Source organism: Lepidochelys olivacea (genome assembly GCF_965140295.1).
Source record: "Lepidochelys olivacea isolate rLepOli2 genome assembly, chromosome: 1".
Lineage (NCBI taxonomy): Eukaryota > Metazoa > Chordata > Testudines > Cheloniidae > Lepidochelys > Lepidochelys olivacea.
In genome coordinates, this window is record NC_140411.1 from 25,501,992 (window position 1) to 25,528,480 (window position 26,489).

The 26,489-nt window shown below is 42.8% G+C and overlaps 1 protein-coding gene across 2 annotated transcripts in view; it reads right to left on the reverse strand.

The window, feature by feature from the left end:
* GRM5 (glutamate metabotropic receptor 5) overlaps positions 1 to 26,489 on the reverse strand; it is a 330,163-nt gene that overhangs the window by 47,539 nt on the left and 256,135 nt on the right. For both annotated transcript variants that reach the window (XM_084632778.1, XM_084632779.1), the window contains exons 4-7: positions 20,953 to 21,188; positions 9,977 to 10,223; positions 5,806 to 5,974; positions 153 to 279 (exon numbers count right to left, since the gene is read on the reverse strand). In XM_084632778.1, coding sequence (XP_084488904.1) covers positions 153 to 279; positions 5,806 to 5,974; positions 9,977 to 10,223; positions 20,953 to 21,188 — 779 coding nt within the window. The remainder of the gene's footprint in view (positions 1 to 152; positions 280 to 5,805; positions 5,975 to 9,976; positions 10,224 to 20,952; positions 21,189 to 26,489) is intronic.

The following is a 26,489-nucleotide window of genomic DNA, read 5'->3' on the forward strand; positions in this document are numbered from 1 at the left end:
TCTCAACTGGCTAGAATTAGGATGGAAAACAAAATCTAAACACCCCTAATATTTAGTTTTGTAGTGCATATATGACCCCAACTCATGTATAAAGTGTATGAACATTTCCATCGACTTTTGCTGGGTTTTAAACACAACAATAAGTCAGTTACCTGTAAGGTCATAGGTGGGCCAGGAGCCCAGCTGGCACGCCTTGCATGTGTATTCATCAGAGACAAACTCGTTCTCTTTACAAGGTGTACAGGTCCAGCAGCAGCTGACTTCTCCTTTACGGATCACCTGAGATGAATATTTAACAGTGCAATTAGATTTGTTTTTTTAATCGATCTTCTTTAATGCTGCTGAGGTTCCTTATTTGATTTTCAAAGTCCCTTTTTTACTCACTGTTTCTAATAGAGATGAGCCCGTTCTTTTGAGGAAGCCCCTTTTGCTAATATTATTCTTACCATTATAAATCCTTCTGATTAGAACTGGATGATCATTTACACAGCATGAACTGTGACTCATGGGCATCGGGAGAAACAATCACTGAGGATAGTTTGCAACCATCTTATAGGCTGAAATAGTGTCAGATAAATCGTTTGTCAAGCAAACAAAGTTGTAAAGATCTAACTCTCTTCAGTGATCATTTACACACAGAAAAGGGGGAATAATATTGTTCACTGTAGATACAGCAATTCATCCAGTTCTAATCCAAATGTAGCATGAAAAAGTGGGAAACCAGCTTTGCTTCCCTAAGGATTGGGCTGGGATAGGGCTCAGTTTTCATCAGTTTGTGATAGTCTGAGAAAATTCAGGTTTTATGTCCCTTTTCCAAACCAATTCAGATCAGCTACGTTTTAAATTAACATTTAATAAGGAGAATGTAATGTGTGTCCATTTTAACATTCAGCACTGATTTTCACCTCTTTCCATTCAACATGTTACATCCTACTGCACCGTGGCAATTCAAATGTGAGTTTCCCCAAATCCCCATGTATCTTCTCTTGGGCACTGAACACATCTGTGACCCCTGGTGATCTGCCAAGGGCGACGAGAAGGCCTTTCCTCTTTGCGATGAAGTATTCTCTGTGTTGGTGTTTATCACATTCTATCCATTTTTAAACAAATGCTACCAACTACAACATTCGGCTGACTTGTCTCGCCTTTGTAGGGATCAGTTCAGAACGTGGTTTCACAAGCAAACGTCACGGATTGGGATTTTAATCAAATGCAAAGGAGCACAGTCAACCAAAGTCCTGAAAGGCTGTTGTATAGCGCAGAAACCTGGGAAATAAATCTCCTTCAATGGCTTTGAGCGAGCTTGCAAAGAGAGGTGATTGTTTACATTAGATTCTTAAAGGGCAAAATCACCTGAAGAACTAAGTAAATGAGAAAACAGATGGGAAGATTTCCAAAAAATTTCCTTTGATTGTGAAGGGTTGGGAATACCCACAACTCCCACAGGAGTGAGTAAGAAACTCTTCACAAACCTCAGGATCAAACCCCCTGTTGGATGTGTTTGTTAAATGGACTTTTCAGCTGCTTCACTGTCCATTTCTTTTTAGAGTAGCAGCCGTGTTAGTCTGTATTGGCAAAAAGAAAAGGAGTACTAGTGGCACCTTAGAGACTAACCAATTTATTTGAGCATAAGCTTTCGTGAGCTACAGCTCACTTCATTGGATGCATTCAGTGGAAAATACAGTCAGGAGTTTTATATACACATAGAACATGAAAAAATGGGTGTTATCATACACACTGTAAGGAGAGTGATCACTTAAGATGAGCTATTACCAGCAGAAGAGCGGGGAAGGGGAGAGAAAACCTTTTGTAGTGATAATCTAGGTGGGCCATTTCCAGCAGTTAACAGGAATGTCCGAGGAGCAGTGGGGGGTGGGGGAAATAAACATGGGGAAATAGTTTTACTTTGTGAAATGACACATCCACTTCCAGTCTCTATTCAAGCCTAAGTTAATTGTATCCAGTTTGCAAATTAATTCCAATTCAGCAGTCTCTCGTTGTTTTTGAAGTCTTTTTGTTCTAATATTGCGACCTTTAGGTCTGAAATCGAGTGACCAGAGAGACTGAAGTGTTCTCCGACTGGTTTATGAATGTTATAATTCTTGATGTCTGATTTGTGTCCATTTATTCTTTTACGTAGAGAATGTCCAGTTTGACTAATGTACATGGCAGAGGAGCCTTGCTGGCACATGATGGCATATATCACATTGGTAGATGTGCAGGTGAACGAGCCTCTGATAGTGTGGCTGATGTGATTAGGCCCTATGATGGTGTCCCCTGAATAGATATGTGGACACAGTTGGCAACGGGCTTTGTTGCAAGGATAGGTTCCTGGGTTAGTGGTTCTGTTGTGTGGTGTGTGGTTGCTGGTGAGTATTTGCTTCAGGTTGGGGGGCTGTCTGCAAGCAAGGACTGGCCTGTCTCCCAAGATTTGTGAGAGTGATGGGTCATCCTTCAGGATAGGTTGTAGATCCTTGATGATGCATTGGAGAGGTTTTAGTTGGGGGCTGAAGGTGACAGCTAGTGGCGTTCTGTTATTATCTTTTTTGGGCCTGTCCTGTAGTAGGTGACTTCTGGGTATTCTTCTGGCTCTGTCAACTTGTTTCTTCACTTCAGCAGGTGGGTATTGTAGTTGTAAGAATGCTTGATAGAGATCTTGTAGGTGTTTGTCTCTGTCTGAGGGGTTGGAGCAAATGCGGTTGTATCGCAGAGCTTGGCTGTAGATGATGGATCGTGTGGTGTGGTCTGGGTGAAAGCTGGAGGCATGTAGGTAGGAATAGCGGTCAGTAGGTTTCCGGTATAGGGTGGTGTTTATGTGACCATCGCTTATTAGCACCGTAGTGTCCAGGAAGTGGATCTCTTGTGTGGACTGGTCCAGGTTGAGGTTGATGGTGGGATGGAATTTGTTGAAATCATGGTGGAATTCCTCAAGGGCTTCTTTTCCATGGGTCCAGATGATGAAGATGTCATCCATGTAGCGCAAGTAGAGTAGGGGCATTAGGGGATGAGAGCTGAGGAAGCATTGTTCTAAGTCAGCCATAAAAATGTTGGCATACTGTGGGGCCATGCGGGTACCCAGAGCAGTGCCGCTGATTTGAAGGCATACATTGTCCCCAAATGTGAAATAGTTAAGAGTGAGGACAAAGTCACAAAGTTCAGCCACCAAGTTTGCTGTGACATTATCGGGGATAGTGCTCCTGACGGCTTGTAGTCCATCTTTGTGTGGAATGTTGGTGTAGAGGGCTTCTACATCCATAGTGGCCAGGATGGTGTTTTCTGGAAGATCACCAATGGATTGTAGTTTCCTCAGGAAGTCAGTGGTGTCTCGAAGATAGCTGGGAGTGCTGGTAGCGTAAGACCTGAGGAGGGAGTCTACATAGCCAGACAATCCTGCTGTCAGGGTGCCAATGCCTGAGATGATGGGGCGTCCAGGATTTCCAGGTTTATGGATCTTGGGTAGCAGATAGAATGCCCCAGGTCGGAGTTCCAGGGGTGTGTCTGTGCGGATTTGTTCTTCTGCTTTTTCAGGGAGTTTCTTGAGCAAATGCTGTAGTTTCTTTTGGTAACCCTCAGTGGGATCAGAGGGTAATGGCTTGTAGAAAGTGGTGTTGGAAAGCTGCCTAGCAGCCTCTTGTTCATATTCCGACCTATTCATGATGAAGATAGCACCTCCTTTGTCAGCCTTTTTGATTATGATGTCAGAGTTGTTTCTGAGGCTGTGGATGGCATTGTGTTCTGCATGGCTGAGGTTATGGGGCAAGTGATGCTGCTTTTCCACAATTTCAGCCTGTGCACATCGGCGGAAGCACTCTATGTAGAAGTCCAGTCTGTTGTTTCGATCTTCAGGAGGAGTCCACCCAGAATCCTTCTTTTTGTAGTGTTGGTAGGAAGGTCTCTGTGGCTTAGGATGTTGTTCAGAGGTGTGTTGGAAATACTCCTTAAGTCGGAGACGTCGAAAATAGGATTCTAGGTCACCACAGAACTGTATCATGTTCGTGGGGGTGGAGGGGCAGAAGGAGAGGCCCCGAGATAAGACAGATTCTTCTGCTGGGCTAAGAGTATAGTTGGATAGATTGACAATATTGCTGGGTGGGTTAAGGGAACCATTGCTGTGGCCTCTTGTGGCATGTAGTAGTTTAGATAGTTTAGTGTCCTTTTTCTTTTGTAGAGAAGCAAAGTGTGTGTTGTAAATGGCTTGTCTAGTTTTTGTAAAGTCCAGCCACGAGGAAGTTTGTGTGGAAAGTTGGTTTTTAACATCCAACTGCTGTCAGTTGCAGTTGATTGCACTGTAACCCCTCCCGCAATTTATCCAGCCCTATTTAACTAAATCTCCTTTTTTCAACTGCAGTTACTTCCCCCAGGCCACTCTCCTGCTGGTCGTTCTTGTGATTATTCGAAGAGTTTTGATGTCTCCAGAATATTTCATGTGTTCTGGGTTGTACTGTATTTGGTTTGCATAAGGCCACACAGGAAGGGACATGCTGGATGCTGCTGTATAATGGGACACTGTTGCTTTGTGTGCATCTAGATTCCCTGGGTGAAATCCTGACTCCACTGAAGTCAATGGTAAAACTTCTGTTGACTTCGTTCAATGGAGCCAGGCCTCATCCCCTGTTTTAGTACATGGGCTTTTGTCCATGAAAGAAAATTTGGGATTTATACTCAACAATCAAATGTAAGAAGAAAGAGGATTACAGATATGGGTCCTGATGCAGAACATTTAACTTTAAACACGTTCTTAAGTGCTTTCCTGAATTAGGATCCACAGTGAAGAGTAGAGTCTGGCACTAACCAAATCCTGGATCCAAACATGCCTGAAATTTCAGAAGGTTTAGACCCAGCTCCAAAACTTGTGTCCTGGGCCTATCTCTAGTACAGTGACGCTGTTTGCCACACATATTGCTTGTTTTGAAGCTAGATCACTAAGTTTAACCCCCATGAACACTTATTGTTATTCCAGACTATGGCCTGATTCGGATCACACATTGCTATCTCTTTTTGCTTCGGTGAGTTACTCCTGATTCGCATCACTTTCACTGAGAGCAGAATCATGTCCACATTCCTGTGCTCTTTTCAAACAGATGTCAAATTGTGCCATTGCATCTTCTCATTCAGGGGGCGTCCCTTTGCCCCCTTAATTATAGACTAACACAACTTGCAGACTGCAGACCGCTAATGAAAAAAGGAATTAAAGCAAAACAAACTTGTGATTTTAGCAAATCCAGCAAGTTACTTACCTTTTCATGAGATTCTCCTTTAAACATATTATTAATAATAAATGAAAGATTTTTCCTGTGTTTACTGTATTATTGTTAATAGAAGAAATTAAGGGCTCTTAAGAGCTAAGGCTAGAAATTTCAAAATTGCGTAACTAAAAGTTATATTCCTAAATCCAGATTTTAGCACCTAAATGATGATAATTATTATGAGTTTATTTGCTTTGGGCTGGTCCTTTAGGCCCCAATCAGGGATTGAGACCCCATTGTGCTAGGCACTGTACAAAAACACAGAACAAAAGGATTGTTCCTTCCCAAAGAATTTACAATCTAAGTATAAAACAGGAGGCAACAGATGGATACAGACAGACAATAGGGGAGCACAAGAAAAGAATGAGACAATTATGAAAAGAGTAGCAAGAAGCAGTAATCACATAAACAACTTTTTGCACTTTTTATTAAGGTGCCAAAACTGGTTTAAGGTCTTAACTTTAGGTTCTTATAGTTGAAAATTTTGACAAACATTCTGGGTATCATTTCACAACTATGCAAATAATACATCAATACAATAAAAAAGCACCCTATTTACCTTTATCTGGCCTTTTTCACACGGTTCACTGCAGACCGATCTGATGACAGTATTTTTCTTTGACCATATTTCATCGTCATCCATCTTCAGTTCACCATTGTCCCAACTTCCAACATTAATATAGTCAAAGTAATCCTTCCCCATTTGCTTAAAATTCATAATCTCATACCTTGCGAAACACAAAATGAACAAACAGTTGAGTTTAGGATACAGTCACTAAATCTTTTCGATTTAAAGGAGCACTATCAAATCAAAATCTAATTAATTAAAAAAGAGTTAAAAGTATTTTCTAGTGTTACATGGACCACTGAGTCTCCCCTGCCTATTGTTGTAGTTATATAAGCATATTGTCCTATCATTTTTAAAACAAAGTTTTTCTCTCTCCTGTTGCTGTGTGAAAGATCCCTATAGAGTATGGGAGAAACTGACTAGACACAAAGTACTGCCAAATGCACTAACTCAGTGGTTCTCAAAGCCGGTCTGCCGCTTGTTCAGGGAAAGCCCCTGGCTCGTCGGACTGGTTTGTTTACCTGCCGCATCCACAGGTTCGGCCGATCGCGGCTCCCACTGGCCGCGGTTCGCCACTCCAGGCCAATGTGGGCTGCGGGAAGCGGCGCGGGCCAAGGGACATGCTGGCCGCCCTTCCCACAGACCCCATTGGCCTGGAGCAGCGAACCGCAGCCAGTGGGAGCCACGACCGGCTGAACCTGCGGACGCAGCAGGTAAACAAACAGGTCCGGTGCGCCACGGGCTTTCCCTGAACAAGCGGCGGACTGACTTTGAGAATCACCGCACTAAATGAAACAATAAAAAAGGAAAAATGTTGTTCTCTAATCTCTGTGAGCTCTATCTGGGGTTCTTCTATGGTTCCCATTACTGTACTGTCTGAGTGATTGACAGTCTTCAGTGTATGTGTCCTCGCAACACCCAGGTGAAGTAGGGAAGTACTGTTAGCCCCTTTTAAAGATGAACTGAGGCACAAAGCGGCTTTCCCAAGGTCACACAGGGAGCCTTTGGGATAGCTGAGACTTGAACCCAAGACTTTTAAGTCCCTGAATAGCACCCTAATAACTGAATCATCCCTCCTGCTAGCCTAGTAATTTTAGGGTTCACTTAGTGGCAACAACATACTTGGAGAGTAGTGCGGTTTTTTAAGGTTATGCTAACAACCTCTCCCTTACTGAGTATCTTAATTGTACAGAAGAAGATTGCACAAGACATCAGTGCATGACTATGAAAGCAAATGCTCAATTAATTTCAAAATAGATAGTGAATTTAGGTGCAACATAGTCACTGTAAGCATTTATAAAAAAAAAATTAGTGACTATTAAGTGCTTAAATTGATAATTAAAATTGTTGCAGACAGTGGGCAAAAAATGAGGCCACAAAGCCAAGCCACTCTGTCATGTTTACAAAAGGACAGATATTACTCAAAATGTAACATGGGAGTTCCTTGTGTGCAGAGGTTGGTGAGTCACCTGCATTAGTTTAAAGGTCTATTAAGCAAGATAAAAATGTTTTGATGAAGTGCTTAACACACAGGGACTCAGTGGGGATATAGTACATCACACTGATATAGCTCCCAGTGTGCCCCCAAAAGCATAACAATTACATCATAAACAAAACATTTATGCAGCAGTTTTCATCCACAGATCTCAAAGTATTTTAAAGGAAGATATCATTATGTCTGTTTTACAGATGGAGAAACTGAGGCTGGGAGATGAAGAGACTTGACCAAGGTCACACAGTCGGTCAGTGGCAGAGCTACAAGCACTATATCAAGTCCTGTGCCACTGAGAAAGAAAGTAAAAGCTGATGGTAAGATTAAGTGTTATTGAGTGATATCAGAAGCTGGTTTAACACTATAGCCCAGAAGAAACAATTAATCCACCACACAGCCAGGAAGAAGAGTTGTATTTTAGTGCAGTGGTTCTCAAAGCCGGTCCACTGCTTGTTCAGGGAAACCCCCTGGTGCGCCGTACCAGTTTGTTTACATGCCGCGTCTGCAGGTTCAGCCGATCATGGTTCCCACTGGCCGCGGTTCGCTGCTCCAGGCCAATGGGGGCTGCGGGAAGTGGCGCAGGCCAAGGGAGCCGCGATTGGCCTAACCTGCGGACGTGACAGGTAAACAAACCGGTCCGGCATACCAGGGGCTTTCCCTGAACAAGCGGTGGACCGGCTTTGAGAACCACTGTTTTAGTGGGTATGGGTCATATTTATTTTCCTTGCTCTTTTGGGCAAAAAATGATCACCACTTCAACAAAAGATTGTCTAATCATGTGCAGTGTGGCAACAAAACAAACCTTAAATTAAGCAAGAAGAAATGCTAGGTTGGTTTGAATGACACATACACAATGTGTCATTGTATGACTATGTAAGACACATACACAATGATGAAGGAGCTCAACTAGAAAGGGGGATCACCTGTAGAAATGGAAAGACCCCAAAACAAATAGGTCTTTCAGAGAGATTCATGGGCTCGTAATCACAGCTAATCAAAGCCACTCCCCCACAATTAAATGCTCCACTCAGAATGTTGCCTGATGATGGTACAGCCTGGCACTGGGATAAGTGGCAAAAGACAACCTTTGGGGGATTTAAAAAAATAGCTGTCCCAGAAGTACCTATGGGATCCATACTTAGCTTCCTTAGAATATTGTAACACTCCTTATAATACTGTTTTATGAGGATCACCATTCAGAAGGACAAACTTTAATGCCAATATTTCACAGTCTTCTGGAGCCAAAGACAATGAAACCTGAAGTAGTTACAAAAGAACTCTGTGCAAACATCACATTGGAAAAAATGGAAGGGAATGGAAAAATGGAACTATTGCCCTTTTCATTCTATATCTCGCAGAAGTCCTGTTCTCAGAATAGGACTGGCAGAAATTCCCAGTGCTATGAAGTCCTTTACCTACCTTGGTTGTTCAGTAGCTACTGCTACATTGAAACTAGCTTGAGATAATGCTGTGGGGACTGTAAGGTGCTTTCGGGAGCCAGGGACCAGACACTAATGTAAGTTTCCAGCATTGTCCAATGCACAGGGCAAAATACTTATTGCAAACTCAGTTTCAGAACATACAAATTGGCATGGTGAAGGTGGTAATTGCAGTTACCCTGTTGCTGAAGTCCAGTGTGAACACTAATGCCCTCTTTACTTGGCTTTTCAATTCCTTCTTTAGAGTTTCCATAATATTGACTAGCTAATAATTTTCTTCTTATGAAAGACAATTCCTTACATGTTACTTTGTTTTCTCCAAGTGTTCTCCTAAACAAATGGATTTAAATCCTCCATGAGCCTACCTGTGTGCTTTAAGTTAAGCATATGCTTAAGGGCTTTGCTAGTTCCAGCCTAGAATGCCCAGCATCTTGCAGGATCGAGCATTTGTTGTGTATTGTCAAAATCTTGAGCTCTCTGGGGCATGAAGTGTATTTGTGTTATTTATATGAACACGAGGGCACTGAGGCACAACAGTAACAACCGTAACACCAATTTAGATCCCCCTGTCACTGCATCCCTCCCTGTCCCAACCCCCCCACGCACCCGTCCCCCTCACTGCACCCCCATGCCTCTCACTGCATCCTTCCCCATCCTACCCTCTGCACTCCCATCCCCCTGTCACTACTAATGCAGATATTTAAGACAGGGAAGAGGTGGGGATGAGTTCTGATTCTTTCTCCTACTATTGCTAACTACAGTTGCTGGAGTCCTGAAAGAACTAGGGACCAGTCCAGCTAGAAGACAAAGCAGAAGCTAGGAAATAGAGGTAGACCTTGCTAAAAAGGCTTCTTCTTCATACCTGAAAAGAAAATGTTGCCCAATCTTTATAAATAGAGCTAGATTTAATAATGTGTCTATCACTAGGCTGAAAGATCACAGAAACCAGGTCTATGTTTTTAAGTAATGAGGTCTTTAGAACCTTTCCTCCTCTATATGATGCATTAGTTTGCACATGGAGAGCCATGCTTTACTCAGCGTACACTCAGTGAGGCAGGACTTCTTGACAACCACATTCTCTCACTGAGTAAAGAGCACAGTCAACCTGGAGCCCTTCCCTTGGTGAGTGAGCATCTTGTTGGGGATGCCCTCCACGGTTATGATTAAAATCAAGAGTAAATAACAAAGCAGCATATCTGGCATTGCACTTTCTGATAAATATCCACAGTACCTTCCTGGTGAGTCTCCATTCTCATCAAACAAGATCACCTCCCCAGAAACCCCAGTGAAGTTAGTCTTCATGAGAGAATCCAGGAGTTTTTGACCATCTATAGGCTTCATGGCATCACAGAGACCCGCATAGCCTGGGCATAGTGACATCTGCATGTTGTGAAGACCGTACGCCATAGAATATATGGCATTGATTACGAATCCCATTTTAGAATCTTGAACATGTTGCGTTTTGAGAGTCAACTGACCTGTTAGGAAACAACACAAAGTTTAGTCATTGCCATAGACAAAAACATGATGAATCTTCAAACGTTTTGCTGTGTATCTATTATTAATATTTAAAAACCCTCTTAAGAGACACTAAGCAGTATATATATATATATATATATATATATATATATATATATATATATATATATATATATATAAAGAGTGGAAAGAACAGGTCCTCTTTTAAACATCTCATGATCTTGTTGGTCTCCATCTCAATGAAGCAATAGAATCTGTGCAGCCTCATTTTCAGTTACCCCTCTTTCACCCTATATTTTGTGTGTGTATGTATCTATTATAACATACTGTAATACTTGGAGGCTCCCAGGAAGTGACCACCATCTACGAGATTCTTTCCACTGACCTCAAAGCTAGTTGATTCAGCCCTTTGTGGTTGGTGTGCCACAGAGGGTGCCTATGTAATAGGAACCGTATGTATCATCTTCTGTGTTTCCGGATTTATGGAGAAACCAAGCGTTCAAAAATAACTAGATAAGTTCATGGAGGATAGGTCTATCAATGGCTATTAGCCAGAATGGGCAGGGATGGTGTCCCTAGCCTCTGTTTGCCAGAAGCAGAGAATGGGCGACAGGGGATTGATCACTTGATGATTACCTGTTCTGTTCATTCCCTCTGAATCACCTGGCATTGGCCACTGTCAGAAGACAGGATACTGAGCTAGATGGACCTTTGGTCTGACCCAGTATAGCCGTTCTTATGTTTTTATGTAAGGAATCGAGAAATCCACTACAAGCCAAGATGCTACCATGGAAATGAAATCTTGAGTGGAATTGGCAAACTGACATTCTGTCAGCAAAGCGTTCTTATTAATATCATACTGCTACCTGGTCGTGTAGTAGCTACAGCTCCTGCTGAAATCTTTGGGAGTTGTGAACACTCAAAACCTTTCAGGTTTATGGCTTCTGTGAGTTACTCAAAACTGAATCTTCCTATGTTTGGTAGTGGGTCTGGAAGTTAATGGGATATGTGGAATTGGAAAGGAGCATCTAACTGTCAGTTGACCCCGTAGAATTTTTGTCTGGTAACAGTGTTAAAGGACACAAACCACTAGTTTTAGGCCTCACATGTAGATAGCCTAGATTATCCCTTGCACTGCAAGTGCAGAGCAACCCTGAAGCTAGCTTAGCTGCCTGCAAAAGCATCACTTCACCCTACGTGGATCTCCAGTGGTGTGCAGCTGAAATAACAGTGCCTGTCTCTCCTTCTTGCAGTCCACATGGCTGATGATGAGAGGGTGTGGCCAGGGCTTCCATGGGATTCCTGGCTACCATAACAGCCTTCCGCTCTTCATAACCTCCCTAATGTGGGGTTTCCTTTTCTTCAGGCCCATCTCTGCAAGGTTTCCTCTTCCACACACCAACCTGATGCATTCTCTTTGCCTTATCTTAGGGACAGTAACCACCCCTCTCCCTGATGAAGACGCCAATAGAGAAGCAGTGAGGAGCAGAAGTGTAAATGGAGGCAGATTACGGTTTAACGGGAGAGGGAGGCATTCCACATCTGTAGTGGGTTGGGTTCTGAGGACAAGTTAACTCATCTGTCCCTTCAAAAGAGACAAGTTACTCATTCAGAAAATTAATGTAATCCTTTTCTGTTAGAAAGGATGTTCAACTTTATGAAGAAAACTTTTGTAAGGAAACCTGACTCTGGTTAAATAAATACATCAAATTTGAAAGTTGGCCAACTTGGTCATTCTGCTCAGACACATTCTATTCAGGGGATTCTGTATCCACGTGGTGAAAGGTCAAAACAATGAACTGACTAAATTTCAGGAATGAGCATCAAACCCAAACCTGTGACTCATGAAAGACTTCAGTACCTAACACATTTAAAGAGAGTTAGGATCTGTTTAAGAAACCTGCCCAGCTCAATCAATACTTCCACCTTTTAACAAGCTTTTAAATATACTAGGTAATGGCTCCTGGATCTGTTTTGCTGCCTCCTTTGGAATTAAAACCTGTGCCAGGCAGCAGGCCAGACAGGAGTTTACAAGGATTGGGAGGGCTCCTCACCAGAGGACTGCAGCCAAAACAAACACAAACCCGCACCTCCTGGTAAGTTCCCATATAGTGAACGTGGCTTTTCATCCATTTCCAGATATCTTCATGTTTTCCAGTACATCAGATCTTCTGGCACAATCCCAATCAGTTATTATTATTATTATTTTATTTATACTAAAGCAGTGTCTAGAGGCCCCAGGTGCATTGGGGACCCTACTGTGCTAGGTGCTGCTCTGAACATTTTACAATCTAAAATCCCAATCCAGGGAAAAAAGAACAAACGTGCTAAATTTTAAGCACATAATTAGTTCCATTGTTGACCCCCCACACCCATCCCGGTCCAGCGGCCCATAGGTATATTGTCCAATTACAAAAGGAGGTATCTGACATGACTTTTCACATGGTGCTGGAGAACTAGCCTGTTCTTCACTCGCCTAGCAGTGGTGACTCCTGTCCCGTAGGGCTGGGCCCAGCTCCTGTGCTGTGATTCACTGAGCCATGTTGCAATGCCACTCACTCAAATTTGGCCCAGCTGCCCCTCCTTCATGACCTAGGGGCAGCCAGGCCAAACTTGAAAGGCACTGCTATCCTTGCACCAGGTCAGCGTGGAGAGTCCAGCCCAGTCCCATAAGACAGGAGCCACTGCTGCCTGGTGAATGTGCAGGAGGCTTGCTTCCAGCCCTGCCCCCGTCAACCATTCCACACTGGGTTGAGATTAGGTTTGTGGTGGGTGCAGCAGGCATGATCGATCTCATGTGTGAAATACACAGGCATGACAACAGGTGTGAAATTAACAAGCCAAAAGGTATAATGGAAAGTGGCATCACCAATGACTCTTCGCCCCCCTACCCCACCCCCATTGCAAAACCTGGCTCTGACACTGTCTCTCCTCAGAGAGGGTTTGGGCATGTATGTGCCTGACAAGAATATTCCCTGAGAATATAACAATTAATGCAACAACAAAAAAGTCTTGGAGGGGAGATAAAACCTCACGCTGCATTAAAAGAATGTTTAACTAACTATTAGTGAGACCAATTGGAGAGCAATTCCTATGTTCCTGTGTTTTAGTGACCTCTTGATTTTAATGTCCCTGGAAAATGCATTAATTGAAGATTTTATTTGTCATTATCGCTTTACTTCTAGTATACAGTACTAATCTCTTACCTTAATTCCTTATCTTTCTGCTGCTTCCCTCTTCCTGGTGTTTCATCTTTCATACATGTCTCTCCTTTATTGTTTTTAAATTACTTCTTGCATATCCTGTTCAATTTCATTGGTCTTCCTATCCAGAGTATATTTACGGCTAGATGACATTAATAACCTTCAGCATCCATTAATTTATCTTCCAAGATATTATCATTCCCCGTTGTGTCCCATTGCGTTATCTGATTTGCCGTTAATCAGCATTTTATGCACGCTTGCAAACATTAGCTATGTTGAATGTCAGGCTGCTTAACTTTTTTCCTTTTTTTTTAGCTTGGTCCTTTGGCCTACTTTAGTCATAGTCACATTGAGAGGCACCCTACAGGGTTTCTTTTATAACCTCCGAGTCTTAACAACATGTTGGCAGCGCTCATCCAGCCAATAGAGAGTAGACTGGATGCTACTCAGCCTCACGTATCATCGGCAAAACTGTCAGCCACATTCCAGCCATCTTTATCATTCATGAATTGCTGCACCGCTCACCCCTTCCCACACCCAAACTCCCTCCCTGCGCCTGCACCCCGCACCCCAATCCCCTGCTTCAGCCTGGTAAAAGTGAGTGAGGGTGGAGAGCAAGTGACGGAGGGAGGGGGGGATGGAGTGAGCAGGGGCGTGGCCTCAGAGAAGGGGTGGGATGGGGCATGGCCTCAGGGGAAGGGGTGGGGCAGGGGGCAGGGCAAGGATCTTTGGGTTTGCACGATTAGACAGTTGGCAACCCTACCGGGCGGGCATGTGAAAGCCCTGGCCATGCTGTAAGAGTGTGCCCAACAGCACAGCCAGCAGCTCGCTGGGCACCAGCCAGCACAGGTGCAGCAAATGCCAAAAATGTCAGGTGGACCGCGTCCGCACATGGGGGTCCATTGACTCTTCTGCCCAGTGGCCCAGAATTGCTGTCGGGGGGCAATTGTCACGAGCAATTTCATATGTAATGGGAATAACTGTGATGTGGGCAGTCATAAGGGAGAATAAACAATGAGCTCTACAATATCTTTTCCAAACAGTCACTATTCTGGTTACAACTACACATTAATCCTTAGGGGTCCATTCTGGACCTGAGAAACCTCCCTGACAGAAGCGTAATCACAACCAATATGTTTCTGTGAAATGTCTTGTTCTCCATGAATCAGCTTTGTCTCATGGAAATCATGTCATTAAAAAATTCCTGACCATCTTTATGAAGGATTGCTGTGTGCCTGCACTGGGGAACAAAAGGGGGCTACATACATCCCCAGGGCCTGTGCAGAAGGGAAGTAGCTGCTGCCAAGTGGCACTCGCCACGCTCTCCTTTGAAGGCTCCACCCCACCAATGCACCAGTCAGAGCACCCGAGATGGCACAGAGTGGGAAGTAATCTGTGCCAGTAACAGAACTAACTCAGATTTCATTCACCTTGGGGAAGCAGGGGCCAGATTGTGGCTCTGAGAAGCACAGTTTGGTTCCTTCCCTGTTGTTGGGCAGTGCACCAATGTGCTTGGCCCTTACTGGAGGAGGATGAGAGGATGACAATCCAGTCCTTAATCATGTCTAAAACGTAGGAGTGGTGCGAAAGTTCACCAGGGGAAAATATGTCTATAAAACTGTTTTGTCATTGAAAACCATTTCATACTTTCAAAAGATAAAAGGTGACCTAAAAGATCTTTCCCTTCTCTCATCTCTGGTCCTGATTTTCAGAGGTGCTGCACTCCCACAGCTCCTGTGAACATTGGGTGAAGTGGTGGGCACTCAGCTTCTCTGAAAACCAAATTTCCTCAGTCTATGACTGAGTATGAACTTTTTTTTTTAAACCTGCTAATTATTTGTTTCATTCTCCTGAGGTAATGTTTTTTCCTAATTAAAAATAATAGGCGTAATAACTGTAACGATAGATTACATGTAAAATCCACAGTAATCGAAATTAAGTGGAAAATTGAACAAGCGTATTACATTACAATGCATACAATTACTCAGCCTCAAAATTAACAGCTCACAAACTGTGCTGTTAATTAAAGTGGCCGATAGAATGAATCTGACATGCATCAGCAATAATATTTATTTTAAAATGATATTCCAGCTGCCTTATTACCAATGATGGCTTAAAAACGGAATAACTTTACTCTGAGTTGTAGGAACTCTTGTTACTGGGCTTTGTGCTGCTGTTTTATAGAATTATTACCCAGTCTTTCATTACACATTTGATCTCACTCAGTTCACCTGATAAATTGTAATGAGGCTGCTTAGCTCCTCATAGAAGTGGCTAGCAATCATCAAAGGAAATCTGAGGGAATTAGCTGTTCTGGTTTCTGTACCTGGGGAAAGGATTTCCTTTACATGTGATTGCTTCCACTTGCCACAGAGGGGCAAATTTGCCCCACAGCATGTGGCTGTTGGTCTGCAATACATCAAGGCTCTGTAGTTAGAGAAAATTTATATCCTTCACTTTGGTTTTTAGATTATTTTAACAATACCGAAACACTAAAAAATGGAGATTTGTTTGCATTAAAGTCCCAAATCAGAATACTCCCAAACTTTGGGAAAATTTTGACCTGGATCCAGACTCTGTCCTTGGTCTGCAACTCTAATTCTTTTACAAAGTCTAAAGTGATCTGAGGCCAGTTCACCAAGCATTGTGAGCTTTAAGCATACAGAGATTTCCACTCTCCTCAGTGAGACTATGCATGTACTTAAGGTAAGGCACATGCTTAAATACATTGCTGAACTGGGTGTTAGACCCGTATTCTAGAAAGCACTTCAGCAGATGCTTAAACCTATACCCATTTGGAATAGCATTTAAGCATACAGTTAAAACTTCCAAGCATGTACTTAAGTCCCATTCTCTTTGAATGGAACATACACATGAATGTACACTTTGGCACATACTGAAGTACTATCCTCAGTAGGGATCTTCCTGTAGATGGTAATGAGGATGAAACCAGTAGCATTTAATAGAAATTACTCTTAAACAATCAGTAGAATCTAATGGAGAACAACTATGAAATTCTATTTTTATACCACCCTATAGAATTATTAAATAGACAACCATGCCCCTGGGGTAGAATACCATGTGCTGGTTTAAAATGTCCATAGAAAATATATGATTCTTTTCTATTACATGCTGCATGATTTTCAGGATTTACTTGCTCTGTCTTGCACATTCACATAGGGGAAGAATTTAAAAAGAAGGAAACAAACCCACCTATTCAATTTTCCAGCAAACCCCTTTTTGCTTTCTCCCATGCTGCTCCTCACACATGGGAGGAGCACTCTGTAAACATCTGCAAAGCTGCCTCATTAGCCTCCTTCAAACCTCTTCACTATGAGGCCTACAAAAAGCTTGACACAAGACAGCTGATGTGATGAGACCAATGGCTATCATAATGAGGCAATGTTATCTCATTGTTTCCTTGTACTCCTCTATTTGTCTGTCTGTATCCATCAGTTGTCTCTTGCATTATACTTAGACTATGAGCTTTTGGGGGCAGAGGCCACGTTATTGTTCTGTGTTTGTACAGTGCCTAGCACAATGGGATCCTGGTCCACGATGGGTTCCGAGGTGCTACAGTAATACAAATAAACAAAACAGTAACTATTTGAACCATAAGCCCCCATATTAGAGACCTCCAGACTGACAACAACAGATTGGCAAATTCAATGGATAAATTCCTTGCCCCATTGATATCAATGGCAGTTTTGTTAGTAACGTCCATGCATCCACTCTATGCCTTATTTTGGTGAGGTTTCAGTTTGCCTAGAGGGAAGATGTGTTAGGAAAACATTGTTGCTCGGAAGAAAAGGCACTAGGAATTTGGAACTCTGTGTGTATATTTTCTTTTGAGAAAGAGGGAGACATTGATATATACTCAGGCTGCAAAGGGCTAAAGTTATATAACATCAAGGGGCTGGCTTAACCTCTTGTGACATGGTGCTGGTGTTGGAGATTCATCGACTTCAGTGGAATTACTCAGCTGTTTAGACCTACGCTCATGTCTCCTTGCCTCGCTGAACTGGGGCCTTGGTTAATCAAAAGCATCTGACCGGTGCCAGAGGGGAAGCACACTCCAATTCTTGTAAAACCCCAAGTATTCTTGGGCTATGGAAAGTCTCCAGTTCAAGGTGTATTTTAAACCCTTTACTCTGACCCTCAGTCCACTTAGGTGGCTCACATCAATTCTCCAGTGACACGGAATTGATAACGTTGAGCATGAAGTCAGATAAGTCTGCACACTTCTCCCTTTCAGTAGTGCTCTAGCTGGGCAGAAAATCAATGTGCTTTGCAACACCAGTTGCAGTAGCGCCTGTTTGGATTAGGTAAATATACTCAATCTGCAAATGAAAAATGGCTTGATGCTAAAATGTTAACCTCAACATGAATCAAAGTATATGTGAAGAGATGGAAACATATCAGAAGTTGATAGAAATGAAAGAAGAAAAGCTATATTCATTTGAGGCTGTTTTTCATGTGCTCTTTACTTTATCATCACATTTTCATTTCGCAGTGACTGTGTAACAATGACTGTGTACATTTTTTGCTACTATAAAATGAGATCTACAAGGCTAGCATCACTCATGAATCTTGTGATAGGATGTTCACCCCACACTGGAGTGGAAGAGCTTAATGGAGGCCTCATGGGCCTGCCAGACTCTGTCCCAGAAAGGAGCCGTGGAGGTGAGTCCTCCAAGAAGCCTAGGGAGGCTGCACAGGAAGCAGCCAAGTGGAGGGAGGCTGCACAGAGCAGCCAGTCAGGGCCCAGCAGACTCACATAAAAGGATCTGCAAGGCCAGAGATAGTCAGTTGCTGTGGGGAGTCCAAGGAGTGATGACTGTATTCCTAGTGGGCTGCAGGAAGGGTAGCACCTTGGACAGAGAAGTTGCTTGGGGGGACCAGGGGAGCAAGAGGGAGCTCCTGGCTGACTGCTGGGACTTGCTGGCTGAATACCCCGAGAAGAGGGTAACGAAGGTGCTGGAGCTGCAGGGAAATGGCCCACAGAATTGACATATCATTGAGCGAAGTTCAGGAGGCTGCTATCTACAATGTCCCTGGGTTGTGACCCGGAGTAGTGGACGGGCCCGGGTTCTGCCACTCGCAACTGGAGAAGTGACTAGACTATTGAACTGAGCTACTGCACACCTGGAAGGGGGAAAACACAGATGGTGACACAGCTGGAGGGCCAATTCATGAAGAGGACACTGCGGTAGTTGGACTGAGGCAGGTCTGCAGGCGGATTCAATGATGGGAAAGACATCACCTGGACAGGATACTCCATCTGACAGAGCTAATCCCTGTGATGGCCAGCAGGAGGCACTGTTGCGGTGAGTGGACTCCATCACAATCTATACACTTTGCATTTGTGAGCGTGAATCTATCATCTCAATATACAGGGATTTGAAAGCACGGGCTAGAGTTTTCAAACATGGAAGACTACATTTATGTAGCAAAATCCAGATTTAGGCATCCACATATGCAAATTTTTGGCCATAACTCCTATTACTTATTTCAATATTTTTAAAATATATTGTTTATATCAATAGTTGTTCAATATGACATTACTGAATTAAAATGAAGTTGTTGACTATAGGTCAAATTCTGCACTCGTGGTGACCTAAGTGTATTGCTTATTCACCAAGTTGTTCTTTTAACTATTACCTCACCCACTTCCTCCATCCCACCTTCTTGTTGATATCTTCTTGCCACTGTCTTAGACTATGTGGTCTCTGGGTAGCGGTTGTGTTTTTTTAAATTTTCTGAACAGCTCCCAGCACAATTGGGAGTCCTTTGACTGGGGTCGCTAGAAGATACTGTAATAATTTTTTATGCAACTCCTATTGAGCTGAAAATATTTAAATAGATGAAATTAAGGGTAAAATTCTGCTCTCATAGCATGATAAATATGACACATCAACAATATATTATTTTCAGTCATAGGCTTCAGAGCATTTTACTAAGATGGGCAAGTATCAATATCACCCTTAATCATGCCAGAAGAACAGGAGACAGTGTCTGTGGTACAGTTAGGCCACAACTTTACTCACTTGAAATATTTGGGAGTACCTGGCAATAAATAGTGCAGGTCATCATTATTTCCTCAACTGTTTCCCCACTTCCCACTTCCCATCCTGGCTACAGCAAGCCCCTTGCTCGGATCCCAGTGCCCTCCCCTCATATGGGACTTATTGGGGGCTGGTTTCCTGCTATACCTGGTTTCCTGAATCCCCCTCCTGCAGCTTCCTTAAGGGATGCACTGCACACCTGCCACATTTTTTAATTTACTAAGTTGTGATGTGTGAACCTCCCTCCCCAGCCCTACTGTGGGGATGGTGAAAAAAACCACCCCGTCTCAGTCAGTCTGACGGAGGGAAAAATTTCTTCCTGGCCCCCAAGGAAAGAGGTGACTAGTGTAATGCCCACATGGTTCCTGAAGGCATCCAGTCCGACTCTGATTCTATGGGTGGGAAGGTGGATGGTGCCAGCAAGATCCCAGTAAGAGAAGGCTGCTCTGGAACTGCCCGGGGTAAAATACCACACCCTCCTCTGGTCACCTGGAAGGTCAGTACCCTCCACCGAACCTGGTATGGCCACTTCCTGTTCCTCCCTGCTTGATCTAGGTAAGCCTTCCCTGTCCTCCCCCTCTGTCACCAATAGCAGAGGAAGCTCCTATAGGGGCTACAACCCTTGTTCTTTCAGTCAGCTGGACAAAAGACCCATTGCACAGAGTTGCAGTGAGCACATTTTACAAATGAGGAAATTGAATGAATGAAGCAGTTAAGGGTATTCTAGCCTGGTCGAGTCTGCTCCTTTTCCAGAGTTCATGGATGTGGTAGCACTGGACAAAGCGCCAGAGCTGGAGCAAGTATTCAGAGAGACCAATCTGACAAATTTAGCCCTTCTTTTTCTGCTCACAAATTGTTAGCGAACAGATTATTAGGAGCCTACATTTCATTTTCAAGAGTGACAAGGCACTCAGGAGCCTAAGTTCAACTGACTTTCAACAAGATTTAATTATGAAGGGACTTAATTAAATGTATTTTGGTCACTGCAGATAGGCACCTTGTGAGATTTTCAAAAGTACCTAGGCCTCTAACTCCCAGTGAAACCAATGGGAGTTGAGGGCTAGTCACTTTTGAAAATCCCACTAGCGGCTTCTTTGCATTTTCAGGCACCTCAATACATTTCCAAATCTGCCCTTAAGTGCCTAAATTGGTTTTGAAAATGGGATGTAGGGTCCTAAACCACTTAGATACTTTTGAGAACTTTTACTGTAAGTGACAGTAAGGTCACCCAGGAAATCAGTGTCAGGTCAGGGAGCTGGACTTGGGGTCTCATAAGCAGGCTAGTACTCTAACTTCTTGACCAGTCTTCCACTCAGTGGCAGATCTGGGATTAAAATTCCAGACTTTCTGACTTCCATTCCTGCAAACCTCGCTGCCTCAACATGGTATTATCTAGTTAAATCAAGGCTTTAACCTTAGTGATTTTACATATAAATACATCAATAAATCCAGCTGCTTACTGTTGCAAGTCTTGTTGTATTTCGTATTCTCTTGTGGATACCCCTTCAGCTGGCACTGGAACCTGTGCTGCCAGAATTCCTGAAACCAGGGGTTTCGGAGATTGGTTTCTGGCCGAAGCTGCAGGTAATAGTCATCAAACCATTTCACATCAGGAGACTGAAGCTTGATCGTTATTCCACCAACAGCTTCCCGCTGATACCCGTCTGTCACATCGTACCTGTCTGCCCAGCCGTCACTGCAGAGAAACAAAAGAGAGAAAACACTGTGAAGCTACTGCTTCATGCACCATTCTAAAGAACAAGGGAAGTGCTCCTTTCAAATAGCAATAGAAGCAAATAGATGCACACTCACACCAGAGATTTGGAGGGTGAAGTATCAGTAATACTTCTATTAGTAGCATTCAGCATCTTCTATTTTCTCACACTGAGCATTCAGCTGTAATCAGCACCTTCTATTTATATAGTGTATTCTTAAGCTTGTATCCCAAGGAATCCAAACCAGCATTATAAGCCACTGCCCCAGTCCTGAAATTGACTGTGTGCATGTGCACCTCTGCACTGCACTGAGCCCTGCTGACTTCAGTGGGGTGGTGCTTGTTTGGGGATATTCTAGCCAGGGGACAACTTAGCGAAAGTTTCACAGAATCTGTAATGGCATTGCAAAAACCAGACAGGAAGCTGGCTTTTAGATTCATGGCTAAAACAACATCACAGTAAACTGAGATGCCAATGGCAAACTACCAAATGATAATGGCCATCAAGCAGTCCGCTAGCGATTCTCCTCCACTTATGTCACCTAAAATCCCTCCAGAACTCTGACTCTAAACTCCAAGCAGAGCTGGCAGAAATACAGGAAAAAAGTCATGAACATTTCAGTGGAATTCTCCATGCACAAGTTTTTTTTTTCTTTCACAGAAATTCAAAATTTTGACAAAAATTTTCCATAGAAAAATTAAAATTTGGAAAGTTTCATCTGGCTCCACCTCCAAATTTTACATATCTAAGCATAGTGTTGCCATCTACTGCTGTTTTATCATGATTGCTATATTTGGTATTGTTCATAGAGCCCCAGCTTCTGAGGCCATGGGATTATGGGAGAATCTTAGTTTTCACAGGGGAAAATAGAGAGTTTCTCGCCCTCATCATGCTTTTTGTAACATGCAGGAAGACTGCTGGAACTGCATGATCTGTATTCACTTCAGTGGGGCTTTGTGTTAGCACAGAAGTCTGCCTGTCCTCTACACAATACAGGATTGGGGTCATAGACTGTAAGGTCTATAAACATTGTACTTGCAAACACAGAACAAAAAAGAACTGCCTGAAAGAACTAATAATCTGATGAAGGGAAAGAAAGTGCTTCAGATTTAAAATAAACTTTAAAGGGTAAAATGAGTTATTTACTGCAAGAAAGAATGAGATACATTTATGAAGGAAAAGAGGTAAGCAGTGATTTTTAGTTGATATCACAGAGAGATGTGCAGCATGCTGCTTTGAAATGTATCCTAAGATTAAGATCATATTAGGGGTGGAAACAGGAGTTAATGTTCCTGAATATGCTAATGGAAATCAATTCTGGCAAAAAGTCTAGCTTCCCCAGAAGGATATTTACTAGTCCAAGGGCTGGAATCATTTACAGGTCTGTCTTGGTGCTATGATAAAAAAAAAAAATCTTTCAAACAAATGTAGGAATTATCTAAATAGATTTAGTATATTCAAAATGGTCATCTCATGTTCAGCAAGATTTTAAATGTTTCCACCCCATATAGCAAAGTCCTATAGAACTGAACAACAAATAGCAGCTCTTCTATGGGTTTTTTCAATCATCTTAGCAGAATTACGTCCATACTATAGAATTGTATAGGATTGTTTAAAAAAACCCAATGCCACACCTTTAGAAAGGATCTTATGTCTATAGTAAATGTCATGGGTTGTTAAAGCAATAGTGATAAAATACGTAGGGGATACTAATGATCAAAGTTTTGGAATATTATAAATGAGAATTCTAGGCCACATGTTTTCCATGAACTGACTCCGTGTTTCAATAACATTGGAAATAGCCCATCTTAGCTTCTTTGCACATCAGAGAACTAGGGATTTTTCATATGAAATATAGATATTTAACAGAATTTTACAGGCAACATCCTTATGTTCTGAGTAGGTGTAAAAGGTATGGAGGGAGGAAAATGGGATAGGAAAATATGCATGCAAAGAGATACAGAAGTACTAATAAAGCAACCTCTCAGGTGCACTGGAAAGGGTGTTGTGGCCATGAAGAATGGTACAGAAGACTCCAGAAGAAGGCATTCAGCACAAAGAAAGGGGTAAGTGCATATGCTGTAACTATTGAAATGCTGGTTGTACTAAGATACGAAACGGGGTTCATCTTTTCAGTAGATAAATGGTCTAGAGCAGCTTCAGCCCAGAGAATAAGATCAGTCCATGTGAAGACTACTTGGGTGCAACAGTGTAAGAATTTAGATAAAGAACAGTGTCCTGTCCCTTTAAATGTTTGAGCGCTCTCCCCTCCCAAGTGCAAAACCTTGTCTTTGTTTCAGTTTTGCAGCCAGAACAATAAAGCAAGCACAGTGCACAGTTGTGTTTCTATTAGCTTCCTCTGTGTTTGTGTCTATCTCCTTCTCTGTTGGATCCAGAAATATAACATTCGATGACGAGGAATTTATATTCCAGGAGTGTCCAGTGCTCCCATTGATTGAACACGAAGAAGAAAAAGTATGTAAATAATACTGTGAAAAAGGGGACAAAGTTCACTTAGAGGCACAGGCTGTCAGACTGCTTTTCTTTGCTCCTGGGACACTGGGAACCAGCCAGCTAGAGGGGGCAAGTAGGTAAATAAAAAGGGAACAAAGGATACAAGTTCTGCATATACTGCTAGAACTGTTCAAACAGAGCAGTGAAGGGGTAAACAGCCATCTTTGTTGACCATGTGGAAGCAGGCAGCCAGGCAAACAGCCTGCAGCCTGCACTGAGGGTCTACAGCCAGCAGAGGGAGACCAGACATGCCAAACCCACGAAAAAATGCAGAAATTGGACTTGTTTTTGGCTTAATTGGTTTGTGACTTGCTTGTTGCCTAGTTTTTGGCTTGTTGCTTCGTTTTTTGATCACCTCCCTGCAAACGGGTGGGGGGGACAAGTAGGGCAAGGGGCAAGCAGGGGTAAGGGGGGAGAGAGTCGGGGTGCACAGTGGATCCACCACAGTCCCAGACTACACGCTGGGGGGATCTAGTCACATAGAGTGTTGTGGTTCTTAGGGATTGGCTTGTTTTGGTCTCATTTTGAAATGGGATTAGCTTGATGTTTGTCTTATTGTGAAAGTTGGGGTGCTTATTTACCGCGTGAAAGTTGGCAACTGTGATGGAGACCAAGTACAGCCAAAGGAAAAATTCTGCAGTTTGCCATGTAAGCACATGGCCAGCAGAGGGGGTACAAATAGTGCAGTAACAAATAAAAACAGTTTCCTTGTGGCAGGAGATGTCCAGGAGGCATGAAGGTCAACAGGAGAGCAGTGAAATGGCACTTTTTGTGGGCAATGTTGATGAGTTTGATGACAACTGTGAATCATGGGCGGTGTACCTCAAACATTTTGAGCAATTTGTAACCTGCAACGCCTTTCCAGATGGACAATGGGTTTCAACCTTGTTGATAATGATGAGTAAGAAGACATGGACTGCTGTGTGACCTATTATCTCCAACTGTGCCCGGCACTGCCACATATACCACAATTATTGCAGTTGTTCAGGGACATTTTTCTCCTATTCCATCAGTGATAGCAGAACGTATCAATTTCATCAACAACATCACAGAAGTGGGAAGTCAGTAGAACAGTTTGATGTTGTTCTCAAGAGGTTGTCAGAGCACCATCAGTTTGGACAAACAGTGAGTGATGCCCTGCGTGACCAGTTAGTCTCTGGATAATGCAGTGACCAGGTCCAGAAGACGTTATTCACTATGTAAGTGCCTACATACAAAAAGGCTGTTGAAGTACAGTTGCAATGGAGACCACAGAGAAGGATTCTCTGGAATTTAATGTGAACCAAAAATTTCATTTCATGAATCACTGAGACAGAGGATCATGGGAACATAAGGAATTTTCGTGTGGTTGAAGTGCACAAACTACACATGCTGAAAAGGATTGCTGGGCATGCCAGGTTATTTGCAGAAAGTGCCAGAAGAAAGAACACATTGCTATGAGCCGTGGGAAAATTCAACGATCAGCAACACAGAGTAACTATAGATTCAAGAAAACATCTATGACAACTGAACCTAAGAAAGGACGGAAGTTGGAAATTCATAATCTGGAAGAAGACAAGAGCTCTAGTGACATTGACCAGGATTTAGCACGACACGTGTTATTGCAAGCTGGATTCAGAGATGGCATCTGGGTTACACCTTTGATTGAAGGAGTTCTTACAAGAATGGAACTTGATACTGGAGCTGCCGTCTCATTGGTTTCTGCATCTACCTATCAACAGACTTTGTCACAAGTTCCTCTGGAAGAAACATCCATGATTTTGAAGACTTATACTCCAGGTGAAAGTTCAGCTGGATGGACAATCATTTGTTTTACTCTTATGTGTGACTGAAGGAAAGTGTCCACCACTATTTGGCAGATTTTGGCTTGAGAAGCTCAAGGTGACTTTTATTGAGGCAATCACAAAAGCACCTAAAAATCTTCAGGAAATACTGGACAGGTACTCTAAAGTTTTTGAAAAAGAGCTTGAGCATTGTCTTTGTGAAAATTACTGATAAGTCTGACAGCCAGCCAAAGTATTGCAAGCCCAGACCTGTGCCTCTGCTCTGAAGCCTCAAGTGGAAGCTGATCTGGACCATTTAGTGAACATTGGAGTCTTGTCACTGGCTTCACATAGTGAGTGGGCTACACCCATTTTACCAGTGATCGAGACGGATAGCTCAGTCTGATTTTGGGGGGATTTCAAAGTGACATTGAATCCATTTTTTTTGTGCAGACCAATATCCATTACCTCATACTGAAGATTTGTTTGCTACTCTCAGTGGACGACAGTGTTTCAGTAAATTGGATTTGCTCAGTGCATACCTAAAAATGGAGATTGATCTGGCATCTTGCAAACATCTCACAGTCAACACACAAAAAGGCTTATTTTGTTACAACAGGTTGCCTTTTGGTATCACGTTGGCACCAATCCTGTTCCAGAAAGCCATGGATGAGATTCTGAAGGGAGTGAACAGAGTTGAAGTCTGGTAACTACTACGGTAAATTTCTACCTAATCTGGTAACAGTACTGGCACCTTGACATGAACCGTTACAAGCAAAGATAAAATAGAAATGGACTAAAGAGTATGAGTATACAGTTAAGGAAGCAAAGAAACTGCTAACATCAGCCAAAGTTCTTATGCACTTTGATGCTTTGCTACCATTACAATTGCCTTGTGATGGTTCACCCTCTATATAGTGGGTGCTGTTCCCACATTTTTCCTAATGGCATGGAGAAATCAATTGCATTTGCATCACAAACACTCACTACTCTTGAGAAGAACGA